A 23,660-nucleotide genomic window follows, 5' to 3' on the forward strand; every position below is an offset into this window, starting at 1 on the left:
TATATTTTATTGGAAAACTGACAAAGCAAATATGTACTTGGACTTACTCCATAGATGTACATCATAAACTGCTAAATAAATAAATAAATAAATAAATAAATAAATAGTCAACAATTCCTTGCAGCACTCCCCAGTCTCCACTGAAACGGCCATTGCTAAAGCCGCAAATAACTTTTTAGTACTGTTACATCTTGTCATCATTTTTTCTCAAAATATTTAATTCTTCCCTCAGGCGCTGCATTAAAGAAAAATAGGAAAATTTAAGGGAAACAATCACAAAAGAATCAAAATAAATACCGAAGCATCATTCTGGAGCTGACGCAGACAGCGAACAAGTATACACAAGCACGTTGCAATTCACTGATTCCATGTTGTTTTTAAAACGTATTCTAACAAAGCGAAAAATAGAACATTCAGCAGAGAGCAAGTCTTCCTATTTTTCTGGACTCTAAATGTTCTACTCTGGACGACGGATTTGATGTGGGGGATCCAGAAAAATGCTACTGATGTAGCACGTACATTTTGTAACAGGGGATTAATGGAACTACAGATAAATGATTCTTCTTGAAAGTCACATTATTAGCATACATTATTTGTAGAAACCTGCCATTATCACCATAATATTGTGTCTAAAAGCAGTTGGAAACATACCCAAAACTAGCATTACTCTGTAGATCAGAAACTATAAAGTTTGTTTGGGTGCACACAACTATTTTACATAAAGGATTATTTCAGTTCACCCTCTTTTTTTTTTCACTCATGTCTTTACCATTTTCAAATGTGAGTAAATGTCTCAAAACTTTGGTCAATATACAACCGATGTCTGAAAATTTTGGTGAACAGTCTCAGAAAATAAAAGAAATGAGTTACAAATAAAATGTTGTTATTGGCTTTCAAAGTAATCACCATTAGCTACAACATGCTTCTGACATTTGGTGTAAAGTTGTTGAAATCTGTTAGAAGTGTTTTTCTTGTGGGATCATTTGAAGCACGTGGTCATTTGTTCTTGGATATCTGCAACAGGTGCCTTCTGAAATTTCTCACTCAACACAAGATAACTGTTTTTCAGCACCCTCCTTATTCTCCAGATTTGACATCACGAACTTATTTTTGTTTCCTACCTGAAACTGCCTGAACAACTTAATCTTCGCAGACATTTCATGGTGCTTAGAGTGATCCCACAAGAAGCATTTGCTGACAGTTATTAATGGCTTTATATCCAATGTCAGAAGTGTATGGTTGCTAATGATGATTACTTTAAAGCCTAGTAAAGATGTTTTGTCAGAATTTCTTGTTTCCTTTATTTTTTAATATCGTTCACCAAACTTTTCAGACTTCTATACTATATATTTCCTGTTACCAGACTGAATTGAAATTTTATAAGTATGAAACTAATAACAGTGAAATTTTGCACTATCTGTGTTGTTGTTGTTGTGGTCTTCAGTCCTGAGACTGGTTTGATGCAGCTCTCCATGCTACTCTATCCTGTGCAAGCTTCTTCATCTCCCAGTACCTACTGCAACCTACATCCTTCTGAATCTGCTTAGTGTATTCATCTCTTGGTCTCCCCCTACGATTTTTACCCTCCACGATGCCCTCCAATACTAAATTGGTGATCCCTTGATGCCTTAGAACATGTCCTACCAACCGATCCCTTCTTCTGGTCAAGTTGTGCCACAAACTCCTCTTCTCCCCAATCCTATTCAGTACCTCCTCATTAGTTATGTGATCTACCCATCTAATCTTCAGCATTCTTCCGTAGCACCACATTTCGAAAGCTTCTATTCTCTTCTTGTCCAAACTATTTACCGTCCATGTTTCACTTCCATACATGGCTACACTCCATACAAATACTTTCAAAAATGACTTCCTGACACTTAAATCTATACTCGATGTTAACAAATTTCTCTTCTTCAGAAACGCTTTCCTTGCCATTGCCAGTCTACATTTTATATCCTCTCTACTTCGACCATCATCAGTTATTTTGCTCCCCAAATAGCAAACCTCCTTTACTACTTTAAGTGTCTCTTTTCCTAATCTAATTCCCTCAGCATCACCCGACTTAATTCGACTACATTCCATTATCCTCGTTTTAAGTTTGTTGATGTTCATCTTATATCCTCCCTTCAAGACACCATCCATTCTGTTCAACTGCTCTTCCAAGTCCTTTGCTGTCTCTGACAGAATTACGTCATCTGTGAACCTCAAAGTTTTTATTTCTTCTCCATGGATTTTAATACCTACTCCGAATTTTTCTTTTGTTTCCTTTACTGCTTGCTCAATATACAGATTGAATAACATCGGGGAGAGGCTACAACCCTGTCTTACTCCCTTCCCAACCGCTGCTTCCCTTTCATGTCCCTCGACTCTTATAACTGCCATCTGGTTTCTGTACAAATTGTAAATAGCCTTTCGCTCCCTGTATTTTACCCCTGCCACCTTTAGAATTTGAAAGAGAGTATTCCAGTCAACATTGTCAAAAGCTTTCTCTAAGTCTACAAATGCTAGAAACGTAGGTTTGCCTTTCCTTAATCTTTCTTCTAAGGCAAGTCGTAAGGTCAGTATTGCCTCACGTGTTCCAGTATTTCTACGGAATCCAAACTGATCTTCCCCGAGGCCGGCTTCTACTAGTTTTTCCATTCGTCTGTAAAGAATTCGTGTTAGTATTTTGCAGCTGTGGCTTATTAAACTGATTGTCCGGTAATTTTCACATCTGTCAACACCTGCTTTCTTTGGTATTGGAATTATTATATTCTTCTTGAAGTCTGAGGGTATTTCACCTGTTTCATACATCTTGCTCACCAGATGGTAGAGTTTTGTCAGGACTGGCACTCCCAAGGCCGTCAGTAGTTCCAATGGAATGTTGTCTACTCCGGGGGCCTTGTTTCGACTCAGGTCTTTCAGTGCTCTGTCAAACTCTTCACGCAGTATCGTATCTCCCATTTCATCTTCATCTACATCCTCTTCCATTTCCATAATATTGTCCTCAAGTACATCGCCCTTGTATAGACCCTCTATATACTCCTTCCACCTTTCTGCTTTCCCTTCTTTGCTTAGAACTGGGTTTCCATCTGAGCTCTTGATGTTCATACCAGTGGTTCTCTTTTCTCCAAAGGTCTCTTTAATTTTCCTGTAGGCAGTATCTATCTTACCCCCAGTGAGAAAAGCCTCTACATCGTTACATTTGTCCTCCAGCCATGCCTGCTTAGCCATTTTGCACTTCCTGTCGATCTCATTTTTGAGACGTTTGTATTCCTTTTTGCCTGCTTCATTTACTGCATTTTTATATTTTCTCCTTTCATCAATTAAATTCAATATTTCTTCTGTTACCCAAGGATTTCTACTGTATGACATACATTTAGGGAGAACTCATTTTTATGAGAAATTCACTTGGTTACCACAGCTAAAGCATCTGTAGCTGGGTTAGAGCAAATTTCCTAACTATGGTAGTTGTCAGTGAGGCTTAGACTGTTTTTACAGTGGTATATGAAACCATAATGCCTCTGAACGTTTTATATAAAAACTCTTAAAAGCGTTTTAAATGAAACAGTGTAATTAACAGTTCACATCTTATTCTTCATGTTTACATATTTGTTTCACAATGTTGTCACACTGGCGACTAGCACATTTCTCCCGACAAGAGACAACTTTGCTGATACCATCAGTGTGCAATGTTTGCCTTTCACGACGAATCCACAATGTCGTCTCTGCTTACAGTGCTTCATTGCTTTCAAAGTAAAGTCCTTGAAGATGTTCTTTAAATTTTAAAAACAGAGGAAAATCAGATGGGGCCAAGTTGGGACTATATGGAGGATGATCGAAGACAGTGAACTGAATGCACTGGATGGTTACAGATGTGACAGCACTCGTGTGTGGTCTGGCGTTGTCATGCTGAAGGAGAAAGTGCTCCAAGCATAGACAAAGTCTTCCAATTCAGAACTCGATTAGAGCATGCTGTTTCTCACTCGCCAGCATAGTTATGTTACACACTGGTGTGTTACATATTACATGCTACAGTGTGGCAGAGGGACGGAAATATGTAGAAATTAAGAATAGAGATGTAGAATGGTAATAACATTTGTTTCATATGCAAATCTTGGAGTTTTCACATAAAAAAATTTGGAGGAATTACTTTTCAGCGTGCCCTGTAAATTTAACAAAGTCAAAAAACTTTTTACTTTTTATTTTGTCTTTAAACAAATACTTCATACTTTTTAAATAATCATTGGTGTGTCTAAATGAGAAGGTGTCGGCTACTAAACAGTCTTCCCTCACAGTTGGTGTAGGACATGGCTCCCAAGTGAAAATACAGTATGTGATAAAATACAGTGTGTGATTTAGAACTCTGTGATCCTTAGAGTATTGCAGCAGACAACATGCTGCAAATCGTGTAATGTACTGACTTTCTCTGATTTGCATAAATTTATTTCAGAGTATTAAGTTATCATGTAGGAGTACATAACAGTCAAAATGCATTGAACATCAAACATCTGTCACATACTATTATGTTAAGGGAATAATGTGTAATTGTACTGGAAATGAGCTCACTGACACAGTGGCAAGGAAAAGAAAGCGTATTCTGAAACCAGTTTGCCATATCCCCTTGGGTGCTGTTGTATCTCTTTGTTGACATGAAAAATCTTCGATAATGTTGGAAGCTGAAGAAGTGAATTAAAATTTGTACTGCGGCTGGGACTCGAACCTGTATTACTAGGCAGATATGCTGACTGTTACACCACAACAGCATTAGGGTCAACATAGCTACATGAACTACCCAAGTCAAATACCCTTCCCAACACAAACTCCAGTTCACATCTCCCCTTATATTGTCACTAACACCAGAGCTCTCCGACATTGGAATAGTACCCCAGCATTGGATGTAATGGGGAAGTCCTGTACTATATGTGATTGTATAGATCTTAAATTACGTTTTCCTTGAGACGTTTAAGTCACTAATTTATCTACGATAATGTTGGAAGCTGAAGAAGTTAATTAAAATATGTGCTGCAGCCATGACTCGAATCCGGGTCTTCTTGCTTACTAGGCAGATATGCTGACCATTATACCAACATAGAATTATAGTCAACACAGCTGCATGAACTACTGAAGTCAAATACCATCCCCAACCTGGAAATAAAAGGAGGAGACTGGAGATACAAAATAATAAGCTACTGCAGTTTATGCCAACCATGACATGACAGACATCGCTTCGGTTTGAAAATGGAAATAACACCTGAAATTCAAACAGCCACATTGACCTGAATCATAGTTTTATAATTTTGACTATTTAAGTGTTCTTCTTTTTAAGTATCAGCAAAGATACAAGTTACTTAAATAACCCATGTGCTGAACTGCAGATTGTTTTATACTGACTGCTTTTTTGCTACTTTTTCAAAAGTATTTTGTTTTAACCATCCTCATCACATATTAATATAAGTAAGAGCATTAATGACAATTTTTTTGTGTGCCCTAAACATACAACATCCATCCACAATCTAATATTTCCTACCTGATTTTACACAAAGCTGACATTCTGTTAGTTGTTATTTGAAATGACCACAAATATTCTTTTTGAAAATGTTAAAACATGTTTTATTTATCCTTTTAATTGGACTAATGTTTTAAAAATTTTATGAATTGGAGAAAAATTAGGAAGTAACATGTATATAAAACACAAATAAATGTTTAAAATTCTTGTATCTTGATTGTATTGTCTGTAGAATCCGATGGTGACGATTGCTTGTTTGTTGATGGGCGAGATGGCACTTGCAAGCCACTGCCACGCTGCACAGAGCTATTTCAGCTGCTGCAGGCATCACCCTCACGACAAACCATAGAACTGCTTTCGCGCTCAAACTGTGGATACCAGGTACGTCTCACGTGTGTAAACTTGGCAAATGCACACTACTCACTTAATTTTTATTTGAGTCTTATGATAGAGGTAACATTGGTTACATATTGTTTTTAGATACTGCCACAGTCCCGTATATCATAGGCCATCTGCGCACAATATATCATAGGCTATCTGTACACGTATCATTATGAACAGTAAAAATTGCAAAAATCAAGGGTCATGAAAAAGTTTCAGTATTTGGTTTTGCAAATTACTGCATCAATCCTTGTTACAGTAATACTAAAAATTATCCTAAAGTAGGCAATGAAAGAGAGAAATTTTCTAGCAAATCCAGACTCAAAAACTGAAATGGCCCAATGGAATTAATGGTCGCCAAATGTAATTATTATTCTCTAATATTACCTACATGGTAGGAACTAACACTAAACAATCAAATGCAGCAACATTAGCAATACTGTAGAGACTGTATACACAACCAACAAACATTTAAAACTTCCTGCCAGATCAATTAAATTTCAACACACATCTTACTGCAGAGTTGAATTCATTCTTCAACAAGCATCTCTTTCAAACTTACAGCTAGTTCACTGAAAATGAATAACTTTTCTAGAAATAATATATTGTAACACATGAAGCTGCTGTATAATTTATTTTTAATTGTGAGCACCATTCAGGGTGCTATTCTTTCAAGATTATGCAGGTTTTTAACAGAGTCAGAACTGGAATATTTTTGTGGATAGTTAAGTCACCATTCATCTTCTAAAATGTTAAAAGCACTCCATACCCCAGGTCTAGCCCCTCCCCCTCAAACCATCATATGGATGCCCTTGCATATACATGATCCTTTATGAAACCACTAGGGTAAAAATTGCATGGCTTGAGATCAGGTGAGATTGGAGGCCATGTGAAACAAGTTCTGTCATCCAGCCTTTTGCAGCCAATCCAGCAGTCAGCTGCAACATTGAGTAATCAGCCACATACTGAGTTATGCCAGTTAGGCAGCACATCATCTTGCTGTCAAACAAAGTTCTTTGGTTCAGCTCCTTCCAATTGAGGAAAGAGCCTTAGTTGTAGTGCATAAGGTAAGAAATCCCAGTTACAGTTGATTCACCAAAAAAGAAAGGACCATAAACTTTCTGCCACTATATGTTATGACAAACATTAACTTTAGTGGAGTCTGTTGCAACAATACAGTTTCACAGCGATTTGGTGATCCCCAGGTGAACATGTGTGTTCACATTTCCACTTGGGTGAAATGTTGATGAGTTACTGAAGACAAAACTATCCAGAAAATCATCACGGTCATGTAGCAACATTTTGCTACCAAAGTAGTCTATAGGCTTTACAGCTCGTAACAACTGCAAATGGTAAGGATGTAGTTGTAAGCATCTCCACACAGATATCACTGGAACTGCTACTTCAAACCCAGCCTTATGAACTGATTTCTTGGTGCTATGCATGGAAAAACTTTCACTTGTTCAACACTTTCTTCGCTCGCTCTTGGTCCTCCCATACTTTACCCTTTATAAAGACAGCTGGTATCTTCAAACTGATGATTCCATCAGTCAGTGTTATTATCACTTGCAGAATTACAATGGAACCTACTACAGAACATGTGTTGCACTGTAAAAACAGTTTTAGCTCTTGCAAACTGTTAAACACAAAAAACTTTCTTTTCTACTATCATTTTTTTTAAACTGGGGGACGCAGGAATCACTGCATGCACACAGGTATACAAACGAAACAGATTGAGTTTCTTTTTCATATGATGTATTTTTCAGAACTATAACTTGAATATAATTTATGCTACACAGCCTTAAAATCCTGATACTAATTTTGAAACTCTTGATATTTTGTTACATGAAGGGCCAATTACACAACTATCCAAAGAATATATGCAATGTAATGGCAAAGAATTGGTATTAAGACCAGTATTGTTCTTCTAAAAAAGTATCGTGAGAATTTCCAATAAAGTTCTTGTTTTTCAATTCAAGTTACCCATTCCACATGAATTTTGGATCTTCAACATAATGTGAAAAAAATTCTCTCTTGCATGAGATTAATTTATCTACCTTTCTCTGCTTTGTGTAGAATAGTAACACTGTTTTCATTATTTTTTTACATGCTTAGTGTTCCTTAAATTTATAACCAATGTTGGTAAGTTGCTTTTGTTAGTGTTACAATGGTACTTATATCATGTACATATTTTTCTACCTTTGTCCAATGTAAAACTTACTGCAATCATTGCACTGTACCTCATATACTTACCTGGTATGGTAATGGTGTACTGCATCAGATTTGCACTCAAGTGCCAAAGAAACTGGTATAGGCAAGCATATTCAAATACAGAGATTTGTAAACAGGCAGAATATGGCACTGCAGTCAGCAACACCTATATAAGACAAGTGTCTGGCACAGTTGTTAGATCAGTTACTGCTGCTACAATGGCAGGTTATCACAATTTAAGTGAATCTGAATGTCGTGTTACAGTTAGCGAACAAGTGATGGGACTCGGCATCTGCAAGGTAGGGAGGAAATGGGGATTTTCCTGTACGAACATTTCATGAGGGTACCATAAATATCAGGAATCCGGTAAAACTACAAACCTCTGACATCACTGTGGCCAGAAAAGGATACTGCAAGAATGGGGCCAAAGTACAACTGGAGTCGTTCAATGTGACAGAAGTGCAACCCTTCCACAAATTGCTGCAGATTTCAATGCTGGGCCATCAACAGGTGTTGGGAGTGCAAACCATTCAAGGAAACATTGACATGGGCTTTTGGAACTGAAGGCCCACTTGTTTATCTTTGGTGACTGCACAACACAAAACTATATGCCTCACCTGAGCCCATCAACACCAACACTGGGCTGTTGATGACTGGAAACATGTTGCCTGGTCGGGTGGGTCTCATTTCAAATTTTATTGAGCAGATGGACGTTTGTGGGTATGGAGACAACCTCATGAATCCATGGACTCTGCATGTCAGCAGGGAACTGTTCAAGCTGGTGGAGGCTCTGTAATGGTGTGAGGCAGATGCAGTTGGAATGATATGGGACCTGTGATACATCTAGATAAGACTCTGACAGGTGACATGTACGTAAGCATCCTGTCTGATTGCCTGAATCCATTCATGTCCAATGTGCATTCTGATGGACTTGGGAAATTCCAACAGGACAATGTGAGACCCCACATGTCCAGAATTGCTACAGAGTGGCTCCAGGAACACTCTTCTGAGTTTAAACACTTCTGCTGGCCACCAAATTCCCCAGACATCAACATTATTGAGCATATCTGGGATTCCATGCAACATGCTGTTCAGAAGAGTCCACCCCCTCATCCTCTTATGTATTTATGGAGAGCTCTGAAAGAGTCCCTCCAGCACTGCTTCAGACATTAGTCAAGCTGGTGCCACACCGTGTTGCAGCACTTCTTCATGCTCGTGGGGGCCCTACATAATATTAGGCAGCTGTACTAGCTTCTTTGGCTCTTCATTGTATATCCTATATTGAATTACATTGTATTACCAGTTTTAAATCAATTTTTATTCCTGCTTTACATAATGTGTAGCTAATCTTGCAAGATATTTGTCTGCTATGTGGTAAGACTATGTATTTTTTTCTTTTTTTTTTTTCTTTTCATTTATTATGGTTATTCCTCTCTTACTTATAGTTTACTGATAGTTTTTAACTCCATACATTTTATTCACTAAATCAGGTTTGTATCCATTTTCTGTGCCTGTCTCTCTCAATATATATAGCTCTGTTTCAGTGTTCTTATCAGGCAGTGGTAAATGGATTATTCTGTCTACCATGGCGTGAAAAAAATGCTTCTTTACCTGTAGTCAGATGACACGAGATGTTGTGATTATCCCATCAGAAGTGATTCATTTTCAGAAAACATTAAATGTACGAGTTCCATTTTCATTGTTCTTCTCTTTTTCATATTCAATGGTACAGTGTGTGTTTTTGTGGAATTCATTGAATTTCTGATAAACTGTGGATGTCTCTTTATTTGTTCCACTGAACAAAATAATAGTGTCCTTAACATGACATCACTTTGTAAACTGGGATTGCTTGCTCTTCAAAGAGCTTATTTTCCATATGATTGATCTAATGTTCCTGCCATGTTACAATGAATAGCAAAGCCTTTATTTTTCATGAAGGTTTCACTTTTAAAATGAAGTAGTTGTAGGCAAAGATTAGTTGTCAAAGTTCAGCAAGTTCAACAATTTCTGCCTGGCTAAGTTTCCCATATTTCAGATGTTTTTTAGAATATTAACTGTTTCATCTACAGGGACATTCGTATATAATTCCAACACATCTAATGAAAGAAATTTACTCTCTGGTGGAATGTTAATACTTTTAATCTCATAAATTGAATCAGAGGAGTTCTTCAAAAATATGAATTATAAAAAATGTAATTCTTTTATTTTATTTTTGACTCCACAGATAAGCAGGGCTTCCTCTGTAGTTTATGATTGGTCTTACAGTGACACTTCCCTTATGTGGATTTGGGTGTGCTCTTAATGTAGAATCTCTTGGATTCATATCAGTGTTACTTTCATTTTCTCTAAGAAGACATGGTTATTATTAAGTGCATTTTTAAGCAAGTTGTCAGTTTTCTGCAGTGTCTTTATCTGAGTAAAATTATCACCTTGAAAATAGTTTAATAAATATTTTAATTTTTTTCTGTGTAGCCAGATTTATATATGATGACTGCTGAATTACTTTAAAAGTCAGCTGTAACTGTTACAGCAATGTGAGCTGTTAATTTGTTTTGGATTTTCATTACAAATGCCTGTCAGATGAACTCATTTCATATATTTGTTGAGTATTAATTTGTTTATTCATATTATTTGCAATTTTTCTTGTCATGATGTTCTGTTCAGGATTGTTAATTTTTGCTACATTGATTGCAATTTTAACATGAGCTATTACAGATTACTTGCTAGAGGAACTAAGTGTTGTTGTGTGTTAAGCCTTCATGCAACAAACCTGTCTCCCTATCCTCACATGTGTTGTGTATCAGGTTGTTTACATCATCATAAAATTTATGTTTTAATACAATCGGTTCATTCTTTTTGTTATGAAAATAATTAAAAAAGAGAGCAGCTTGTTTCTTGACATGGCACTGTCTAATAGTTGAAGTTTCCTTATTAATGCAGTTGTTAATTAAATCAAACATCCACTAAAAAACATACCCACTAAGTGTCTTTCCAAAATTCAAGCGTGCTGCATACATTTGTTTCTTTAAACAAGTATTAAGTTTAATGTTTCTTATGAAGTTCTTCAGTGACCCACATTTTCTCACGCTTCAGCTTCACGTGTTTTGCTGTTTAAGTATTTGCCATGATGCTGATTTTGGCAAACGTCACTGTTAACTTCTCAGCTAGGCACTGCTTGCTGAATTTTATGCTTTCTTGACATTTTAATAACTTGTATTTCAATTTTTCATACTTCAGGATAACACTTTGTGCCTCAGATTCCAAAATAATTTTCATTGGTTGTTTCATGGTTCTGATAAAAAAAAAAAAAAAGATATAACATGTGAAGCTGCTGTATAATTTGTTTTTAATTGTTCAGCCGGTTTGGGTAAGATCATTTTCCAGTACCTGTTATATAATGTCATGGATGCAGTACAATTTCCATGCAAAATGGATTTTCCAAAATTGTAGAAAATATATAGTAGTACAACCTGATCAAAACTGTAAGTATTGTGTATGTTTTACTACAAGTCTGAACTTCTCTGGTTACAGTGGTATTTCTGGCACAGTCTTAAAATTCTGTAGACTTATGACTCGCCACTTTTTTCTTCCAAAATATGTTTAATTCAGTTAATTACTAAAGGCATATTTCCTGACAGACTTAAATGTGCAGTAATTGCCATAGGCAAAGGGAACAAAGTAAAGTAAATAATCTGTACTACTTAGTCCACTCATTTCAGCCTTTTCAAAAAATTTTCATAATGTAGCCTACAGTCAAACACTTATCCACATTTCTGAGGAGACTTTGAGCCTCTGGTTGGTTTTCTAGTAGAATTTTCAACTAAAAAAGACAAATTTAGCCTCACTAGTGTAATCACGGCAGTGGTAAATAGTAATTGTTCTGGTAGCACTTCATTGTTCCTGAAGTGGCAAATACTTGTGTAAACAAGAAGACATAATTTGAGAAAGTAAAATACTGTGATTAATGACATACCCCTTGCATGAATGTGGAATTCTTCCATCCTTTATAATAGGAAACAGAGTATTTCTTTGATAAATTGGACCAGAAAATCAAATTAAACTCTGAAATGGAAAACACACAGTATGGTATCCTGTGTGGTTTATTAATGAGCACGTTACTACTCATATATGAGAAACAAATGATATGCTAAAGACATTAATAACTCCTTCAAAAACCTGTAATGTTTGATGGCAATAAAACAAAATATTAATCAAGGGTTCAGACCAATTCATACCGGGATAATACTGTAAAGGTTGGTACCTAGCCCACAGCAAACTTAATAAGTTCTTTTCTGAGAGAAATTCCTATTATGCAATTGTAAAAGAAAGAAAATAAGTGTTACTTAAAGATACAATAAACATACATGATGGTCCAGGGCTAAAGAAAACACTATGTGTAAAATGTATTGGTGTTAGAGAAGTAACCAGCTGAAACAGATATTACAGTGGGAAGTTCATTAGTTTTTATTTAAGTTTCTATCATTCTACAGCTGTCATGAGACAAAACTACCAACTCCATTTGCATATTTCCCTCCATGATGTTTCAAGAATATTTTCTGTTGAGTATTGCAGTTCAGTTCAATGTATTTGTTCTGGAAGAGTGAGCAGTATGAATATTTTGTAACTTGAGTAACAACAGATCTTGTAAATATACTGATGTTCTTACTTTCACTCCTTTGTACATCCCCTCTTAATAGTATTAGGGATTAAAAATAACATTTAAATCTTTCGATATGCCATTTGCAGTGATATATCAACGTCAACGAATTTAAAGACTGAAAAATGCAATTATAGGCAAGGTAACAGTGACTGTTATAAATGCATCTCTGTTCTTGTAGTGTTAGCTGTTATCCACTGACAGTTATCAGAATAATTATGGATATTAATTAAGCAGAAGTAGATTATTCATAGCTGCTCATTGTAACTCAGAAGATGACAGCTTTTTAAAACCATTTTGCTATTTGTATTTAGTACATCTTTTTGCCTTTCTAAGACAAAGTGGAGTACAGCACATAACTGTTATGTTATTATAGTATACAAACTAGTTATTTCTCTCTGTTATTGAATAACTAAACTTGACATATTACTGAAGTTTCTCATTTGCAATGAGATGTACAAATTAAGGAATCGGAGCACTCTTATTGATTCAACTCTCATTCTTAACTTGAAAAGATCCTCAGATGCAGTGAAGGAAATGTACTTGTTGTGTTTAAATTTTGGCCTTAAGGACACTAAAACTGTGCACATATGGAATATAAGTGAACAACAGGGTGTAATAAAATAAAATTTCGTTATTTAACAGTTTCATATTATTTAATTTATCTTATATTGTGCAGTTTTAACTTTCGTGTAGCTAGGAGTCAAATTTTCAATATATGTGCTCTGTTGTTTCCTCAGACAATGTTTTGTCACTGTTAACATAAAATGCAAGTAACTTACTCCTTACTGTTCCCATTTGGTGTTGTGCTGCTGGTTTGTGAAAAATTTTGATATCCACTTTGTGAGGACAGGAGAGCAAGACAATCCCATCCCATTTGAGGTGGAAAAGATCTTTCTGCTCTCCACTTCAGACAAGGTGAGACAGTCTTAATATGTGTTCCCTTGTGAAATAAAAGTGCTTTTATCGAAATAAATAATTCAAATTAAAAATGACTTTTTCAGAACCAAAGGCACCACCAGAAAAACGTTTGCATCAAATAAAAATAAAAAATAGAAATAAAGAAACGAAAAAGAAAAAGTTATAAATCTGCTCAAAGATAGTTCTTCTCGAAGAACCAGATCCTGTAACTTTGCACTAATTTTAGATGATTTTTATATCTTTTGTGTTTTTAAATATGTCTCCTTGCCTCTCTTTTTCATAATGGATAACTAGAAAATGTACCCAAGACTAATTATCAGAGAAAGTTATTTACATCATTACTTCAGGGCAAGGTTCCAGTAGTCTGCTGCCCACAGCAAAAAATCCAACCAAGTGGCTTTTCTTCCACTGATGCTCTTCCTGCTCCTATCTCAGAGCAGCCCAATGATGTGACTCTACATCCAAGAGTGGGTCTTTTACCATTCAGTGAATGTGGGCATGCAGAGAGTGATCGAATTCTAGGTGGAAATGAAACAGGATTATTTGAATTCCCGTGGATGGCTCTCTTAGGCTACAAGACACGTGGTTGGTACCATTTACTTACTTACATATTTATTTACTTACTTACTTACTTACTTATTTACTTACTTATTTGATGTCCACATAATAATCATTTCTCAGACACTGTCACAGCTTTAATTTACATATATGGTGCAGAACAAGATTGTACTGACTCTGCTTCTCTTACCAGTAAAAGGTAAATGCACATTGTAATACAACGGACTGAGATTTATATATTGTCGTATATGATAATCTGATTAATAAACATCATGATACACTGTAGTTTTTATTACATGGTTATACAGTTATAGTCATGTCTTGACATTCAACTTATATTTTACTGTTTAATGACATCTGAGAAATATAAAAAATACTTCAGTAGAATTTTTGTTCAAGCCTTATAAAATATGTAAACAAATATTCATGAAGTAAACACATTATTTACTGGTTTTAAATGCAAGATGTGATGGTCTATTTTGTATAGAATAATTAGGATGGATGAATATAATTATGGTGCCTCTATAGTAAACAATCAAAATATCAGTTCAATTCTAATGAAAATATACACATAATATTGAACACTCCATATTTTACAAAACTAACTATAAAAAATATGTTTGTTTTCTGCTAAGTGTAATGTCACATTTAAATAATCTTGTAAAAGCTTTTTGAATTATAAATTTTATAAAATATTAATTATAACAACACTGTAAATACCAAGCATTGTCAAGATGTTATTTAGGATGAATGAACAAGTTACCTGTAGTGCGAAAAGGGGAAACTCTAGCATTGATCGCATAAATTTGAAACCATTTTTTTGTTAATATCGCATATTGATTTCAGTTACAGAGTGATCATCTTCAGCTCTAAAATAAAAATTAAAACACACAGTCAAACCTAAATGTTCAATGTACAAACATATGTATCATTTTTCAATATACGATATTGAGCTTTACTGGGTAAAATACATACCAAGACTAAGTCCAGTGGACTCATACAAATCATGCACAAAAGATAGGTGTTTGTCATGAAGAACATGCCAACTAGCAGGTAAGATTCAGACTGAGCCAGCTGCTTACAAAAGCCTGTGCAGCTAAGCTCCATGTTTGTGGTGGACATCATCAGAACCCTCTTTGTTGAATACATTTATGATACAGATTATTTGTTTGTAGTGAAGAAAACAATAGGTTCTACAGAGATTTATATAGAAATAGAAGACAGAATTATAAAGTTAAAAATATTGCCATAAAAACATAGTGCAAGTACTATGTTCTTGTGGCAATATTTTTAATTTATAAAATTCTGTATCCACATAAATCTCTGTATGACCTATTGTTTCCTCATGTACAAACACATACTCCACATCCGAAATGTATTCAATGAAGAGGCCACTGTTCTGTATCGTAAAATGGCACATATGTTGTACATTCATTGTTCAGGTTTGACTTTGTGTGTTTTTATTTTTATTTTAGCACTGAAGATCTCTCTGTAATTGAAATCAGTGTGCAATAATTTTTAAAAAAGTTTCAAATTTATGCTGCCAGGTGCTGGAGTTTCCCTTGTTTGTGATAGTTACTGTGTGGTCATGGTACATAAACTTTAACAGAATCCAATCTCAAGTTATCTATTATGTGGTGTTGGACTTTTTATTTAAAAATGCTACCTGCAACAAATTGCAAGTTAGGTGTCAGCATTGGCAGTAGTAAAAAACACAAGATACTTTGTAGTAAATAGATATGAACAACAATACATTCCAACAAGTAATTCTGCCAGTAAAATAAGGACACAGAATGTGACATTTATAGTTGTAAGAATATCTGAATTGCAATATTGTAACTGTTCGGATTTAAGTCCCCCCCCCCCCCCATGGGAATAGGTCTGTTACATTACATTCAAATAAGAACTGAAGATCATAAATTATCATTTCTGTTACAAAAGCTTAAGACTGTGTACACTAAAATTTTTATTAAGGGACATTACAATTTGAAACCTTCTGTGGAATTAACAGCACTTCTTTATTAATAAATGCTTCACTATTTTCTTTAATGTATTGACATTATCTATCTTAAAGTTAGATGGTTGTCTGTTGTAAAAAATTGCCCACATTTTATGTGGACTGCAGCCTGGAGCTTATTATTATGCCCACAAATAATTCCGTGAAAGTTTTGGCTTCCCCATCTATTGTTGTTGTGTACGTTACTTTCCATTGAACTATGTTGTGGATTTAGTTTCACAAACGTAATTGCCTCGAGATTGTACACACAGTAGCTAGTAAGAATTTTACACTTCCTGAAAACTTATCTACAAGGCTTTCTCTTGTTAATATTAGCTGCCATGCTAACTGCCTTTTTTTTTAAGTCTAAAATGTCAGTGTGTGTAAACCGCTGGTACACCCCCAACCCACCTCGCCCTGTGTGATGTTCGCCTGCTTTATTTCATCATTTGTTGTCGTCTGTGTCAACATACTGCATTGCTACACTGGCTGAAAATGGGGCTTGGAAGTTCAACACTAACAGCTTTAAATGATGTAGCCGACAGGTGCACATTAGCATTTCGACGTTCTTTACTTTCACTGTTCACAACCTCCATCCCCCAATAATACACAGTTATATGGCCAGTGCACTGTTCTTCATGTTGTGTATGTGACAGTTCAAGAAAGAGGTGGAAAACTTAAATGCAGTTACTTGGATACTATCTGGTTCAGTCTTTTGCAGCCAAAAGAATTAAAAAAGTATATAAAAGATAAATGAGAATAAATAAATAAAAATAAATTAACAGATAAAAATACAAGATTAATTAAAAGTAAATAAATAGATGAAAATAAAATGATAAATAAAACCAAATAAAAAACTTATGGGTCATTCATTTTCCAGTGTTTGACTTCAATTTTGTATCACATAAACTCCAGTTACACAACACTCATTTCCATTTCTGAATATGGCATTAAATTTTTCAGTTTTATTTATGAATTTCTTCATTTTGATTATTGTATGATGTGTGACTCATTTTCAAATGGAAAGTCCAGGATGGAATAATAATATGAACTAAGATTGATTGCCATGTCAATGTAAACTTAAATCTACTGTGAACTGTTAGACAGCAAATACACAGCCATGAATTCCCAAATGTGATAAGTCAAATTCTACAAGTATTTACTAGTTAGTAAAATAAGGATAGAGAAGTTTAGTGACAGGAAACTGGAAAGTTAATTGTAGGAACTGATGGGGAGCAACAAGTGCACACTATTTCAAAACATGGTGACACTATTCGTTGTGTTGTGGAAAGAGTCAAGATAGACATTAACAAATTGAAAGTTCTCCTAAGTATCAATGACTATATTGTATGTTTGCAAGTTATTAGTACAAATATATTACTTAATAATAATCCTCCTAACTGAACGCTGAACACAGTTTTGAATTCGCAGTAAAATAATAACTATACAGTGAACAGTCATTCTTGTATGCTTACCAGTCACTGTCCGTGGTAATAATTTGTCAGACTTGATTTGAACTGGACAATTAAAGTACGTGGTTCTTAAGTTCATATTTTGCTGTTAGTTGTGTAATTACCATTGTTTCCCTTCCATTCACTTATTTTATTTTTCCTTGGCTGGAACAGGCCGGCCAGTGTGGCCAAGCAGTTCTAGGCACTTCAGTCTGGAACCACGCGACCGCTATGGTCGCAGGTTCGAATCCTGCCTCGGGCATGGATGTGTGTGGTGTCCTTAGGTTAGTTAGGTTTAAGTAGTTCTAAGTTCTAGGGAACTGATGACCTCAGATATTAAGTCCACAGTGCTCAGAGCCATTTGGAATTACAGTGCCCATAACTCTATGTTGGTTTTGTTATCTAGAAAAAACTTACTGTTGCTTCATTTTCCACTGTAGATTCTGGTTAGAAAATTAAGATTCTAAGACACTGATCCAACATTTACTTTCTTCACTCCTTATGTCATTTAGGTGAAAATTTGTTTCTTTCTAATCTGTGCAGTATAATGCAGAGATCAGATACTTATGATAGATGTAACTTAAGTTTGAATTAGTTATTTGAAATAAATTGATGCATATTAAAGGAACCCTATCTGGCTTTAATTAATGTAAATTATTTGCAGATAATAAGTTCTATGGATTCCGTTGTGGAGGATCACTTATTAATGGGAAGTATGTCTTAACAGCTGCCCATTGCATACCAAATCCACATGACCCTTCTGGATTAAAACTGTAAGTCCAACTAAGTTCTCATAGTTTATCCCAACAATACAATCTCACTTATTGTGACCATTTCCAATTACACAGATCCACGATAAGACTGGGAGAGCATGACCTCAGAAGCCCAAGAGACTGTGAAGACAATGGGCTAGTTTGTGCACCAGAACCACAGGACTTTGAAATTGCATATGCAATTGCACATCCATCATTCACGAAAGACAAACTTCAAAATGATGTTGGTCTTGTGCGTATTCGAGGAGAGGCTCATTTCACAGAGACAGGTAAAAATAATCATTCATGAACATTTTGAATGGCTAGAAAAAAGCAGATTTAGTATTATCATCTATGAGGAAAATGGTTGTAGTACATATCCAGTAGCTTTAATGGAAAAAATCTTAAGTTGCAGTTTTTGGAAGTACAAGTTTGTTGTTCTGCCAAAGAGAGGATAGAGTTGGAGGAAATGGACTGATCAGGCAAGCCACATAGTGGCATAGTTCTTATGAAAAAGGGGGAGACAAAGGAACAGAGTCAGTGTGAAATCAGTGACCCTGATGAGGGTGAATTTGTTATTTTCCTGTCTAGATGTAGTGTATGTTAAATGTTCACTAAAGAAATATTAATTCCACGTACATTTCTGCACTACACTACCATTTATATTCACATGGTAGAATAAGGTGATGGCATTCGGAAAAAATACACATTTGTGCTCTTGAACATGGCAGCAGTCAGCAACTGTAGAATTTGGATCCAGTCAGAATCATGCAGGCAAGTAATTGCACACGAAAAGTTTATTCAAACCTTTACCAAGGTTTAGACAGATATAAACCTGTCTTCCCTAAAAGAAGTAACAACACCTAAATATATATATATATATTACAACAAGTACAAGTAAGTCATATGTACAGCAAAAAGAAACATAAAAAGTTACATACAGTGGAAATATAAAATAAATGGGTTACATATTGTGTGAAAAGAGAAAAGTAGTCATAAGGCTTAGTGAACAATAAAATGATCCATATAAATGCTATGGCATAACCATAAGGCTTAGTCAACAGTACAAATTATCCATATAAAATCTAAGATAATCATACATCATACGTACAAATAGACTTCAGAATCTTTCATAAGCAAACTTTTTCAGATAGCACTATTCCAGCTGTTTCAGCTCACCCTCAAGCTCACAGATTAGCCTTTTTCCATTCTCACACTTCGGTTACTCCATTGTCCCTACAGAATTTTTGGGAAGAGACGAGTTTGATTGAAACTGTAGCCAATAATCATGGCTCTAAACCGTCATTAGGCATTAGCAGATCAGGTATTGGCTAATAAAACTGCTAAAAAATAAAATATGGAAATATACGGTAAAAAGGAGGATAATTTCTTTTCTGTACTATTTCCAGATAAGCTGCTTTCTACTAAGAAATATAGCTGTAAATTTTGGTTCTCAGCAAACAACAATCTTGGAAAAAATTTAGTTCATGCCTTTAAGTGTAATGAGAACTATTTTCTCATTCTAGATCTGTAAAATAAAGTGTAATGATCGTCACTGTTTCTGTATAGTGCAGACAGGAGGAGCAGTCAAAGCTAGACTCAAATCACATTTATTGGGTAAAGGGGGCTGTAACGTTCATGGCCCTATTTTTGTCAAGCATCACATACAGCGTGCACACTCTCCTATTAAATTCAAAGACATAATTATTTTGCGTAGGGAGGAGAAAGGTTTTAGATTGCACTTGCTGGAGGAATTTCAAAATTTTAAGCATAATTTCAATTATAGGGACTTTATTCTTAATGATCAATTACAGCTTAAAAACAGATTTTTTTTGATGGCTTTCAGCTTATTCCTAAACTCACATAGCAGCTGTATCAGGTTTTCTGCGCTGTTTCAAAGTGTTATTTTTCTCAAAGACAAAATCTGTCACTATCTTACTTTAATGTGCATCATAGTTTTGTTCACCATTTTCACAGATTTATATGATTTTTATAATAATTTTTGTTATGTTACTGTTTCCATAAATGCTATTTTAATGTAACTTCAGTAACATATCAGCTGTCTTTTGTGATTGGCACCACTTGTCATTTGAGCATCTCCGGGGCTAAGTATCCTGCAGGGATGTCCCTTCTGCCCTGTTGTCTGTTAGTCTGTATGATGCCCATCTGCCTTAGATTTTATGTGGATCATTTTTACTATTGACTAAACCTTATGACTTCATTTCTCTTTTCACACAATATATAACATATAAGATTATTTTATATTGCCACTGTAAGTAATTTTTTACGTTTCTTTTTGCTGCACATATGACTTCCATGTTTATACTACATCAGATTTTTAGGTGTTACTGCTTGCTTTGAGGAAGACAGGTTTATATCTGTCAAAACCTAGGTACATGTTCAAATAAACTTTTGGCATGCTTGGCGGTGTGATTCCACTGTATCCAAATATTTACACTATTATTTTGTTACATTCATTTAACTGAATTTTATATATAAGGCTTAGTATTTTTAATAGCTAGAAACTGTGTAAGTGTGAATTTGATGGGGTCTGTTTCCCCCCCACAATACGAAAGTGCTGTTTCTTCAGGTAAATATTTACTTTATAAATCAGAAAAAGAAAGTTTTTAGTAAGGTTCACTTGATATGCCTAGTATATATTCTCAGTTCATGTGATATGGGAAAGTCCTAGGTGGAGTATAAAAAAATGGAAGGAGAATGGGTGACACTGGTAAGTGGTGAATCTAATAGTTCTGAGTGCCAAAAACACCAATTTTTTCAAGAAAGTGAAGAATTTGTGTGGTGGTAAGAATATTAACAAGTTATTTATTTATTCTTTTGTTAATTCCTTGTAATGATTCACATTTTCCAGCACTGCTACCAATTTTGACAAAACCAGGTCTAACAGATTTTTACAATTTTTAAAGTCATATAAAGATTTAAATGTATGTTGAGTCATAGAATGTGACCTAAATATAACTCTTAATTAAGTTTTTAGGGGTTTAGCACAAGTTAAAAAAATTCCTTATTTTCTTTACTAAAAATTCAAATGCATCACAAATTTCTTTATTCCCGCATTTCAGTCTAGGGCACTTCAAAAGTAGAGCCCAAAAATTCTGCTGATATCACATAACAAACTCTTCATTTCAGGATCAGCTGCATGTCACACTGAAGGACATCTCTATAGCATTTCTTCTGGTACTCAGCCTTGAGCTGTAGTTAATAGCAACCCTTGAGATGTGTATTTGTTTTTCCTAAGGCACTGTCAAAATTTAAAAATCATTTTTCTTTCCATTTTTAAAACTTCACAGTAGCACCATAATAACGACTTTTTTTTTTTTTTTAATTGAAATGTGGTCAAAAATACCAATTGTAATGGAGGCTACCCTTGTTTATTGGCACTTGTTTCTCTTCTCTCTTATTGTTGGTTTTTCAAGTATTTTAGGACTTCCCACTGACTCCTGAGTAATGTACTCTTTCCTGTAACCTGACACGAACTGAGAGCCTGGACATGACTTTCAAAAAATACACAAATTTCAATAGAACAATCAATTGAAAGAGCACTAAACTACATTATAGTGAGTCATATGTTTTATCGACAAGTTGGCAGTAATGCTGCAGCACTTGGAACTCTTTCATACGACAGTTAGTTCTCCCTGAACTTAGTGATTTCCCTAAATCACTCCAGGCAAATGCCGGGATGGTTCCTCTGAAAGGGCACGGCCGACTTCCTTCCCCATCCTTCCCTACTCCGATGAGACCGATGACCACGCTGTCTGGTCTCCTTCCCCAAACCAACCAACCAACCAACCATCTCCCTGAACTTAGCAGCAGCTCTACTTGAATCTTGCTTTGAAACTTGTATGTAGATTGCTATGAAAAAAATAATAATAAAAAATAAAAATAAAAGCACTGAGAGCTCAGTTTTGGCACTCACATCAGTTAGCTTTCCCAGTCTCCAACTAGCTGTGTAGTTGAGTCCTTGATAAACTTTCAGACTTCGTTCTGCCTTGCCCAATTTTTTTTTATTTTTTATTTTTATTTTTTTAATATATATATATATATATATATATATATATATATATATATATATATATTATGTTCATATTCCTTCATAGCAAACTAGTAGACAATATGCAATCATCTGCATGGCTACATTGCCAAGTTGACTACATTATAAGGGAATGAAGCTGCAATTGAGCTAGCAAGTAAAGCAGTCATCAATCTGAAGACTATTTTTAACACAACAGTGCTTTATGAGGCATGGTTCTGTAGGAGATGGTATGTGGTGCCTTCCTCCAACCTTTGAACTGAATTGACCAGCCAATTATAGGGGCACCTACAGTGTGATGTGGATTCTGAACCATATACAAGTAAGCATTTTTATATCAACAAACATTGCCAGATGTAGAGGAAGTGATAAGTGATACAAAAATCCTAAGATTGGACGAGAATAGAACCTGAGACCTTTGTATTTTTAGCCTGGCACATTACCACTGGGCCAACAGAGCTATTGCATGGATACAATGTATTCATTTGAGATAATGTAGCCATGAAGATGTATGTGTATTCCGTACCAGTCTACTATGGAAGAGAACAAACATGAAACATAAAGAATTGTGAGCAAGGCAGAAACAAAATGAAATTATCTCTTAAAAATAAGAATGAGAATCATCATTGCCAATCTTAGGTAACTTACATGTTAGTTTTTATTACTAGGTGTTACTCTAAATCTGGTAACCCATCAGTTATTAGTCTATGTATTTAACTGTGTGTTCATTTATTTATTCACTGAGATCAGGAATGCCATAAATACTTTTCTATTTCAAGAGTAATAAGTTTTTCTTTGACTTGCAAGGTTTTTTAAGGAATTATAAACAATGAAGGAAAAGATTTATTACTTCTCATCAGAGAAAAGACATAAGAGCTTAAAGATTTGTCCCTTGATATTCAAGATGTTGCATTCGTGCATTTAGTTGATAATGAAATTTAAGGGAGAACACAGCAGTAAAACAAACTGTCCATGGTATTTTCCCATCTGCAAGGAGTTCATTTGACTCTGAATGTGGATGATACTGATGGCCATTTCATCCATTGTTTCACCAGAACTTGGTAGGCTTGGAGTTGACAAAGCAAAGGCGCACTACTGACCATCAGAATTGAGTATCCATAATGTCTTGTGAAAAGAAGGCTGATGCATATATAAGAGTGTAGATTTTCATGGCTGGACTCCATTTTAATAAAA

At 35.1% G+C, this 23,660-nt stretch overlaps 1 protein-coding gene across 1 annotated transcript in view; it reads left to right on the plus strand.

The window, feature by feature from the left end:
- LOC126263014 (CLIP domain-containing serine protease HP8-like) overlaps positions 1 to 23,660 on the plus strand; it is a 107,688-nt gene that overhangs the window by 70,100 nt on the left and 13,928 nt on the right. Inside the window, exons 2-5 of the mRNA XM_049959982.1 lie at positions 5,721 to 5,869; positions 14,006 to 14,243; positions 18,328 to 18,436; positions 18,512 to 18,705. Of these exons, the coding sequence (XP_049815939.1) occupies positions 5,721 to 5,869; positions 14,006 to 14,243; positions 18,328 to 18,436; positions 18,512 to 18,705 (690 nt within the window). The remainder of the gene's footprint in view (positions 1 to 5,720; positions 5,870 to 14,005; positions 14,244 to 18,327; positions 18,437 to 18,511; positions 18,706 to 23,660) is intronic.

This window comes from Schistocerca nitens, chromosome 1 (genome assembly GCF_023898315.1).
Source record: "Schistocerca nitens isolate TAMUIC-IGC-003100 chromosome 1, iqSchNite1.1, whole genome shotgun sequence".
NCBI lineage: Eukaryota > Metazoa > Arthropoda > Insecta > Orthoptera > Acrididae > Schistocerca > Schistocerca nitens.